At 40.9% G+C, this 10764-nt stretch overlaps 1 protein-coding gene across 1 annotated transcript; it reads left to right on the top strand.

Moving 5' to 3' along the window:
- The first annotated feature begins 2376 nt into the window (after positions 1-2376).
- Positions 2377-9615, top strand: LOC142149717 (galactose-3-O-sulfotransferase 4-like). The gene is made up of 3 exons (XM_075205024.1): positions 2377-2480; positions 5102-5396; positions 8824-9615. The coding sequence occupies exons 1-3, from the start codon at positions 2377-2379 to the stop codon at positions 9613-9615; spliced, it is 1191 nt and encodes a 396-aa protein (XP_075061125.1).
- The last annotated feature ends 1149 nt before the right edge of the window (positions 9616-10764 follow it).

Here is a 10764-nt window from a genome sequence, read left to right as displayed (position 1 = left end):
CCCAGCGGCGTTCCTCCCAATAGCCAATACAAGCCAGAGGTCAAACCAGAGTGTCACACATTGCACCAGCTAAACCTGCATTATGGTCTCTGTTCTCACCTGTTTCCCTCTTCCTGCATTCACTTGCTGGTCTGAACTGAGCATGCACACACCTGGTTTGCTCAATACTTCCTGCATCCTCTTGATTGGCTAATTGCCTGTCGGCTCTGTCTATTTAAAGCACCTGCTTCTCTACCAAGTTACCAGATCTTCAGGTCTACTCTCCTGTTGAGATGTCCTGTTCCCTGACTCCTGTTTGCTACCTGTTCTCTGAAGTCTCCAGCACATCTATCCACAGATCATCACAGCCTCTGTGACTACTCCACTATCCAGTGGTAACGCTCTGCAGATTATTGCTACCTGTTCTCTGAGTCTACAGCACATCTATCCACCTGCAGATCATCGCTAACAGTCTCCAGTATAACCTGCATACTCGCCTGCTATTCCTTACTCTCAGTACATTGACTCTACAGTTGCCCTGGGAAACTGTCTTTAAGTCTTTTAGTCAATAAGCTACTTCTCATCTGTGGCATCTTCAGTTATTATCTTGGTTCTTAATACAGCCTCGCTCACCATTCCCTAAGAGGTCCACAACCTGCGGTCTGGGAGCAGCTAACTCCAAACTCCCGTGCTGTAGTCCCTGGTGAACACCTTCCTCAACGTTAGACTCTGTGCCTTTTGGGAGGTAATATCGCGTGAGCCGGCTATACGGGCAGTCCTCTGACCCTAACTCAGTGACACAGAGCGAGTGAAGAGTTGCCAAATCATGATCCAAAGGGGAGTCAAGCAACAAGCTGGGTCAGGAGCCAATAACAAAAGCAGGATACAGGAGCAACAAGGAGATTGCTGGAGTTGGAGGTAATCCAATTCTTTAGCACCATAGTGGTGCCAGAGGCCTCTATAAATATATCTAGGTTAGCCCTGATTTGGTCAGAAAAATTTGGTGGTCAGATGCAGCTGATCGCCGACAGACAGGCCACAGAACTTCCTGTTACAAAGCGATAGGACGCAGCTCCAACTGTACATGCGCGCGCAAAGCATCAGCCCTCAAAGAGAGGAAGCATGTAAATGGAGCAGACAGGCAGCCTTCCCCTAAGCCTTGCTATAAGAATCAAACCTGAAGGAATAATGGCTTCACTGACCTGCCAGGAGAGTGAGTCGAACTTCATGTTGCTGGATTTAGGCAAATACAAATCTGAGATCAGGACTTTGTCACAAAACCCAACAGTTGATACAGGGCATTAGACAACTGCCCTTCTTTGCCATGAAAATACATTCTCCACCAGCTGGGGACCCGGTCTCCATGATGAAACTTTGCTCCACGTTCTCCTGCATATAGTTGGTCATGGTTCCTATCTCAGGCTCATGCAGCAAGAATTTCCTGACCCTTGGTGGCATAGTGTCAGGCAGTATGTTGATTTGACAGTCCCATTCTATGTGGGTTTGGAGTGACTCTGCCTGTTTTTGTCATAGACTGCCTTGATCTTTCCAATTCTCTGCACTTTCTTTATCCAGTAGCCTCAATGGCCGCAGTATACACCTTTGCTTGGAGGTGAGTTCTATTTTCCTTGGGCAAAGAAATCCTTCTAAGCTGCATGGGCTCCTCAAAGCACTCAGCTAGCACAGCATGGAATGCTGGTGATCTAATGGGAGATGTAAGTAGCAATCTCTTCCTGCCAGGGCGCTCTTTTCCACTGGGCACGATGGGCAGGTGCCCAGGGGCCCCACGGACAAGGGGGCCCCATAGGCAGGGCTCTTAATTACAATAAATAATCCTGCAAAAAAAAAATCCTGCAAAAAACAAAAAAAACTTACCTTTTGCGGTCAGGAGGAGCCAAGACGCGAGAAGCAATGGAGAAGCAAGTGACAGCGAGCATTCAAAGAAACAGAAGACACAGAATAAGAAAACAGAAGAGAAGAAGGGGGTGCAATCGGAGAACAGGGCAATTGAAAGATAAGTGAAGGGGGGGACTTGATTTTTTTTTTAGTTGCTGTACTTCAAGGGTCACTATGCAAGTACATTTAAAAATAAAGTGATATTTATATATATATATATATATATATATATATATATATATATATATATATCATTCTAAAACTAGTGCAGATATAGATAATCTAGTGCAGGGGTATCATACATATATCATTCTAAATCAGGAGTGCAGGAGTATCATTCTAAATCTAGTGCAGATTCCCTGTGTGATAAAATCCTTACATTTGTGCATCTGCCTCTGGTGTTTCCTCCTATCATTAGGGCAAATATCTCTGAGGGATTTTCTAGAGGGTATAGCCACCACGATGTGGTAACTTACATTTGCTTATTATTTCTACAGGAAAATGAAGCTAGATCAACTCTACGTACGAATCCTTGGTTTTGGCATCATTATTATTTTCACCATTGGATTAACAAATCACATTGTGAATATTCATTTTTCAAAGAGGTGAGTGAATAATTAAACAGTTCTGTTTCATCAATATAATTTTCTAAACTTAAGAAACCTTTGTAATGCCATTATCCAACCCAATAACTTCTTGTCCACTACATTCATCACCATAATTGTTTACTTATATGGTGTCACAGATTCCATAAGGCTTGGCATATTTGACATAAAAAAGAATAGTAAACATAATAACAGGTAAAAAGATAGAATTGCGTAGAAAAATAAATGCAAGGATGCATTCAACACAACAAATCGCATAACATGCAAAAAAAAAAAATTTGCATCAAACATGACAAGGGAAAAATGTGGCAGATTGATATAGGACACATAAGAGACAAAATGTATAGAGGACCCTGCCCACAAGAACTTACATTCTACAGGTGGTTTAAGAGAGACTGTAGGATCAAATGTGATAGATCAGTTTGGTGTAAGGGCCGGGGTGAAGAGACAAGTTAAGCAAAATAAAATAGTAAAGGAACAGTAGAGGAGCTCTAAAGCACAAAGCGCAAGGTCCATGATGTTGTGGTATCAGGCATTTTTGAGGGAGATGGGACATGGTTAAGTTATGAGAGGGAGCAGAGTTGCTGGAAGAAACAGACCCTGGTGGTAGAAGGGGTCTTGTTGGAGCGGGATCTTCAATGGAGCAGAGGTTAGGAAGGGTAATGAGGCCTTTATGGTAGAGAAGTCATTATAAATGTAGGTGTAAGTACTCCAAAAATAAGGGGCTCTGCTGTGGATAGGATTTAACTGATGCAGATGGAAGAGTCAGATAGTGATGTGGAAAGGATCTGTGAGATCGCATTTCTGAGGCACAAGGAGGAGAATCCCAGGAGTCTATTGGATTATAGTTGGTGTTCGGTAGTGCAGGAGCAGGGCAAGGCTAGGTGAAGGTCAGGTAGGCCTAGAGGTAGGCAGTCTGGCCAAGCAGAGGTAGGCATCGGGAACACAAAGCCACTGAACAGTGATCTGGAGGAAGTTTGAAGGCCTAAGGTTGTAGCAGAAACTAGTAGTGGTGACTAGGTCAAAGGATTAGAAGGAATGAGGTTGGGACTGTAGAAAGCACAGTAGGGTATATGAGTGCTTGCAGTTGGCTTCCACCCGTGCACAATATCCTCCATAGGCTACAGGGATGGCTATCCAGTTGGTCATGTGGGAGGCTGCGTCATATGCCTTAATAGCCTTGGCCAGAGAAGTGTCAGATCAAAGGAAGGGCAAGCTTCTCATGTTGGATTCGAATCACTGGTTGCAGGGTGAGCTCTTGAATTGGATCGGAGTGCCACAGGATTCATTGGTGGAGAACACTTGAGGTCAGTTTCAAAGCATAAGGGTCCTGAAACACAGAGAGTGAACAAGGTTGCAATTGGCATGACCCACCAGGAACAAACCCTAGCTGCTTCTATAAGGACGGGAACTGTTCATCACCCAATATAGGGCCTAAAGCAATCACCATGGTACACCGAGTTGGGAGCAACAAGAGGGTTCCAAAATGGGGATGTGGGGAACCCTGATGCTAGCCACTTTTGCTTCTGCCAGCAGGAGCACTGGTAGGATATGTCATGTCAGTAGCAATCTTAGAAATTCTAGACTGCTAGAATGTGATCAATGCCTAACTCATTTCAACCTCTTACATCTGATGGTGTTTGACAAAGGAGACTTTCCTATAGTGCTAAATTAATATATTTTCATAAAACATTGCCAGTCTTCCTATGTTTTTCATTATTAAATATATCTTTACTCTTTGGGTAATCCCAGCAGATGTATAGCAGCGTTCCAAAACATCTGGAAAGTGATTATAATTTTGACAAAAGGAATGAGACTTGCTATGTTCTACTAGGAAATTAACTTAAACAAAAATTAATTTGTCTTGTACAGTTATTGAAAATGTTCAACTCTTCTGCCATTTTTACCATTTTATTTTACTATATCATGGAATCATAATGGATTTATTCTTGAATTCTCACAAAATAAACTGTAATGACAAATACATTTTTTTTAAGAAAAAACATTTTAAAGTGTTTTATTAATCCATTACAATACAAAAACAGACAAGAATTGTTATAATACTAGGTAGAAACACATTTAGTAAAAAAAAATAAAAATAATAATAATAATAATAATAATAATAAAAAAAAATAGAACTGGTCTTGACAGTGCTACAACTATTTGAAATTTCCTTATTTAGATTCCCTTGCTGAATCTTTTCAATACCCATTTTTAATATTTGTTTTGAATGTTCTTTGATCATCATGATGAAGCTCTTGTTTTGAAAATGCACTAGCCAAGTAGGGGGCATCTCATGAACAGGTGTATGTACACAAGGGGACTTGAATCAATAAAGGATTTCTTTAGGGTTTGTTAAGGTGTATCTTAGCAATAATTATACAATTTTTTTTCTCTGTTTTTTTATATTTGTAATTAATTAGTGGGTTTTTGACAAGACAGATTTTTTTGTATTGATCAGTGTTAAAAATCCCTAATCAAATCCAATTTAATTTATCATGCAAATGAAACGTAATATTTCTGCTAGGGCCATGCTATGTATCTCTTTGTCTTCATGAGTTTTTGTAAATATATGTGTTGACCTGCATAGTGAGACATAAAATATTGTATTCCATTGTCAGGTTCCCTCAGACAGCTGAACTACATTCAGTATTTGCTGTGCCTCCATCTTCTTCTCGGACATGCCAGGCTAAAAGGCACATTGTGTTTCTAAAGATCCACAAAACAGCTGGGAGCACCGTATTGAATCTTCTGCACCGTTATGGAGACAAAAACGGTTTAATCTTCGCTTTGCCTTCTAAAGCGCACTTCAACTATCCCAATCTCTTCCACTCTCGCAGTGTGAAAGGGTTCAATTCCCCCATCAGGCCACGGTATGACATCCTGTGTCATCACATGCGCTTCAATCGTCCAGAGGTAACACCACAGTCTTCTGTCGGACTGTGATTATTTGTCATCATGTACTTACCAAACTGTTCAACATAAATGGGCCTGGTTCATGTTCAAATGTCAGTCCGTTTACGGGGAAAGAAGGGAATGGATGATTGTAGGCAATGTACAGTAAGAGTGTACTAAAGTGGCAGAGGGCATTTTGAGACAGATACAGCCCATTCCAGTTCTGGGTTTCTAAGAAGTTCACTTTATGTAGCTGTATCATTCAGCTGACCTGAGAGTACCTGGTGTTCCCAAGAAATCGTCCTGGTTTTTAAATATTAAATTTATGGCTGTATATTGCGTTCTATATATTTGCTCATTTCATTAGAATTTGATATACCCAAATACTGAAACTTGGATATCCACTGCAGGGGAAGTTGGACAACAGGCCCATCCGCTCATCCCCCTTGAAGTGGGTGATACTGGATTTATTGGAATCAATCTTTAGTTGGGAGTATTCACAATTTTATTTGTTACATGTAAAAGTGTAGGAAGAGATTTTTGCATATCAGACAAAAACAATAACATGTTGTCGCATATAATGCTATGGTTTTAGTTCTGTCGTCTACGATGAGACAAGGAATATTCAGGTGTTCTCTTATCACACAGGCTAATGGCTCTATCACTAGTACATGTAGTGTAAGCAACAGAGGACATCTTAGTCCCATGCCCCTGCCAGGATTGAAGCCCATAGATATAGCCATTTACACAGATTATAGCAACTGGATAAGAATAATGTAGTCTCACCCAATTAATGTACATAGGCTCTATGCCAAATTTTGTCAATTCTTCCCAAAGGTACCTCCAATCCACAAACTCAAAGGCCTTAGCAGCATCCTGAGACACCACCTCATTGTACACATCATGACTCAATTGCAAGTGACAAAACTGGCTTCTCAAATGTATTGCAGTTAACTTGCCTAGCATACAACTAGTTTGGTCCGGGTGTACAAGTTCACTAAGATCCCTGTTGAGACGTATCGCCAATAGTATGCTAGTATTTTGACATCAGTAGTCAATGGGCCTATATAACTCAAGAGATAATGGATTTTTCCCCTATGTGGGTATCAAGACTATAAGGACTTTGGACATGGACAGATACACAGATCCCAGCACATAAAGGGTATTTGTACATTTCTAAGAGAAAAAAGACAAAATCCCCTAAGTGTTTCTTGTCAAGCTAAAACGGAATTTCATCCACATCCGGGGCATTTCCATTATGAGAGAGGATATAGCGCCATCTATTTCTTCCATTGTAATAGAACAGTCCAGAAACTTCTTGCTATCCAATATCAGCCTGGGTAATTTAATATTCCAAAGCTAGTGCTAAAAGATCACGTTCATGATATCTCGCTCTAGAGTTATACGTAAATACGAATAGTAGTAACAGCCTCCCAGTAGTAATAGTCTGCTCAAGCTGGTGTCTAACAACGAGGTACATAAGAAACATTCTGGTACCTGATTGTACCAAGTTACAAGAAAAACCACTTGAAGCCAGATGTACTGCGGACCCTTACAAGGTCAAACACTGTATGGGGGAGTCTGGACAGGGTGTGTAACTAAAATCTGCCCAGTAACAACATGGTTGGTGGCATATTTCGTTCAACTGAAAACTGGTTCACACTAACTAAATAAGCAACTTCATATGAGCTCTCAGAAACATCATCATCATCAGTTATTTATATAGCGCCACTAATTCTGCACCGCTGTACAGAGAACTCATTCACATCAGTCCCTGCCCCATTGGAGCACAGTGTAAATTCCCTAACGTATACACACATGCACAGAGAGACTAGAGTCAATTTTGTTAGCAGCCAATTAACCTACTAGTATGTTTTTGGCGTGTGGCAGGAAACCAGAGCACCTGGAGAAAACCCACGCAAAGGGAGAACATACAAACTCCACACAAGGCCATGGTCGGGAATCAAACCCAAGGGCTGTGAGGCAGAAGTGCTAACCACTAGGCCACTGTGCTGCCCCACAGACTGGCTGAAGATTTGCTGTCTAATCTGTTAAAATGTATTTCCCATAATTTCCAGTGTCTTCAACTACAAATTAAATTCAAAGTATAGACACTGTCTAAAAATCATTCTGGAAAATATTGATATGCGAAGAGATTGTTTACTACAGGATGTGAATTGAATTGACTATCACAAATCAGCAGCTATGATTGGTAAGACAATATACAATCTTACCTCTATACCAGAAAACACACAGATTCAGCGCTCATGTGTAGTCTCTAATGTCTAGTGCTTGTTCTATGCCCGGATAAATGCAAATATTATCATAGTTAATATTGCTATTGTTAATATGACCAAACAAATTTTGGCATAGAACATAGATAGATATCACAATCTTATAGGGGTCCAGATAGACCAGTAATATATGGTTACTTGCTGTTTAGCTTATGTAAATAGCAAAGATGTGTTAAATAAAAAGTGTCAAATTTATTGTACATAAACAAGTACAAAAAATAGAAAAATTAATTGCAAATATTAAATAAAATAGGTGGATAATTGTGTCCAGGGATATTGGCAGCCGATTTCACAGGAACGTTCAATAACGTACTTAAAATAAGTTAATTGTCCAAAGCTGGAGCCGGGATTCTGACTCGGATACTTGCAGTAATAATGTCCAGTGTGCCGTCCTTTGTACGGTTAGATTATCCTAAGTTGTTGTGTAGAGAACGCACTCGCTGGTGACTACGGCAGAAAAACAGGGTTACTTATTATTATTATTATTATTATTATCGTAGATTTGTAAGGCGCCGCAGTGTCATACAATAGGGAAGACAAGAACATACATAAAACAGTACATACGTAAAACAAGAACAGACAAGGCAAACAAAACGAATGGAGACATGAAAACAAAGGTTATGGAGGACCCTGCTCATTAGAGAGCTTAGGGAAGAGGGCACAGCTGAAACAAGAGGAGCGAGTGTGGCTCAGAGTGAGATTGGGATAGTTGTGAGGGTGCATTAGTGTGAATAGTGTTATCGAGGATAAGGTCACCTCTAAAAAAAAGAGATGGGTTATATGTTCCTTCCAGAGCCAAATAGGTTGCTACGCCCGTGACTGCATGTACTCAAGTTTGGCATGCCTACATTGTACATTCACTACGGTCACATGCCCCTTCCCTGCCAAGGACACCCCCGTAAAACGTAGGCTGTAGCAACAGCTCTCTCTGTGTGTTATATCAACCCTTGTCGCACGGAAAAGGGCTGATTTACCGGACGTATCTGCCGGTTCTGAGCATGCGCAGGTTTTTGCATACCATATGCTCAAAATCAGCAGATACATGTCATAATGAATCAGGCTCATCGAGTGTACCTTCTGCTATCCACTGCGTACATACACCATTGGATAACTGCACCAGAATGTGTATTAAACAAATTGTATTTATTTCTCAGGTTTGGAAGGTTATGCCGCCAGACTCTTTCTATTTTACAATTATTCGGGAGCCAGCTAAAATGGCAGAGTCTGCTTTCTCCTACTATCGTTTTATGTCGCCTGCTTTCAAGAAGGCACCTAATTTCACAGCATTTATTTCCCATCCATCACATTATTATAAAAAAGGAGAGAGATCCAACCAATACGCCCGCAACCTATTGTGGTTTGATTTAGGATATAAACCTGATGTACCATTTACGGAAGATCTGGCAAGAGCAGGAGTCCAAGCAGTGGAAATGACGTTTAACTTGGTTCTTCTGGCCGAGTACTTTGATGAATCCATGATCTTCTTGAAAGAGGAGCTGTGTTGGGAGCTTGATGATGTGGTGACCTTTAAACTCAACATTCGTGGGGCCTCAAGGCCACTGGGGAAAAGAGAAGTAGAGCAGCTAAGGGCATGGAATGCTCTAGACTGGTACCTCTATTCTCACTTTAACCGTACATTCTGGGAGAAGGTGTATCATTTTGGAAAGGTAAAGATGGACAACGAGGTGAGGAAGTTGAGAGAAAGGAGACAGCAATTGGCTGAATTTTGTCTTGAGAGATTGGAGCCTGTTAGAGCAGAAGACATTAAAGAAAAATTACTTAAGCCATATCAATCTGGACAGGACAAGATTCTAGGATGGGCTGTAAGAAAAAATCTTCCTCCCTATGTCCGTATAGGTTGTGTTAAAATGGTAACTCCAGAGCTGCAGTATATGAATCTCTTAGATGCACGTCAGTTTCCAGGGGCGGCACAAATTAGGTCCTAGAAGTTACTACTGCAAAAGCCATAGGTAAGTGAGAGGATCACAGACAACTAATGTAAGCAACAACTCTTGAGGCACAAGGTTGAATTATGTTTAAAAGGGGATCTATCACCTATTAGGAAAAATATTAACTCTGAATGACTAATGAGTGTATGTAAGTCAACAATTTTATTACAAAAGGTTGGGCAACCACTTTATGTGCTTTCTACTTCATCATGTCTCCATCTACGTTGAAACGCAGTAAGATGACAGAGAATGTATGGAAAGTATAAGACATTATTTATTATAGACAACACAATGTGAATCACAATGATGGTGACTCTTTAAGACTGCCCCAGTTGCATGATTGAAATAGAATATATTTACTAATTGGCACCTTGGGCATGATTTAGAGTTAATTGCAAGCTAGTAAATTTTGTATAGATGGAACCTTAAATCTAGCATATAAATATGCCCAGTGCAAATATGCGCTTATCAACTTCAAATTTGCATCAGGTCTATGGTACGTGAAAATGTGCCTCCTACAAGGGGTTTCATAGAGACATGTCCAACTCTGAGAGGCATGGTTGACTTGCATTTTCATGTCTGATAAGTTTACAAGCAAACACCCCTGACCCACTTCTCCAAGAGCTAGTTGAAACAAATATAAGATTGTACGCTCCTTTGAGCAGGGTCATCTCTCCTCCTGTCTTCACCACTTTTAACTCTGCTCTCCAGCTACCTTGCCCTCCTCCTCTAGGACCTTCTTCTCCCCGTTCCCTCTTGCTCCCTCCTCTCCACTCTGGGGATTTCCCTGCCATCCGTGCCCTCTTGGGCTCCGCCGTATGCGGGACCTTCCCCTCTCCCCTCCCCCGCCCCTCTAGCTGTGCTTTGAGCTCACTGAGTTACTGTGCGTTTTGTTTACTGTATTGTGCTGTCTCACCTTTGTATTGTAATTTTGTTTGTCCCTGTACGGCGCTACGGATACCTAGTGGCGCTCTATAAATAAAAATTATTATTAATAATAATAATAATAATAATAAGCTCAACTCAAAATACGGAAATACGTTGAGTGCATGCTCAGTGCATCAGGATTTATGTGAGTCAGATTTTTACATGGTGCAAATGGACTTCCATACCATTCTAAATCAGGTCCTTTATGGTCATTTAGAA

The sequence above is a fragment of the Mixophyes fleayi genome, chromosome 4, assembly GCF_038048845.1.
Source record: "Mixophyes fleayi isolate aMixFle1 chromosome 4, aMixFle1.hap1, whole genome shotgun sequence".
Lineage (NCBI taxonomy): Eukaryota > Metazoa > Chordata > Amphibia > Anura > Limnodynastidae > Mixophyes > Mixophyes fleayi.
This window is presented reverse-complemented; position numbering and strand designations above follow the sequence as displayed.

Excerpts from the sequence above, each read along its gene's own strand:
- LOC142149717 (XM_075205024.1), top strand. The coding sequence starts at position 2,377 with ATGAAGCTAGATCAACTCTACGTACGAATCCTTGGTTTTGGCATCATT. Across the intron at positions 2,481-5,101 it reads AATATTCATTTTTCAAAGAG|GTTCCCTCAGACAGCTGAAC; the intron begins GTGAGTGAATAA and ends TTCCATTGTCAG. Across the intron at positions 5,397-8,823 it reads TGCGCTTCAATCGTCCAGAG|GTTTGGAAGGTTATGCCGCC; the intron begins GTAACACCACAG and ends TTTATTTCTCAG.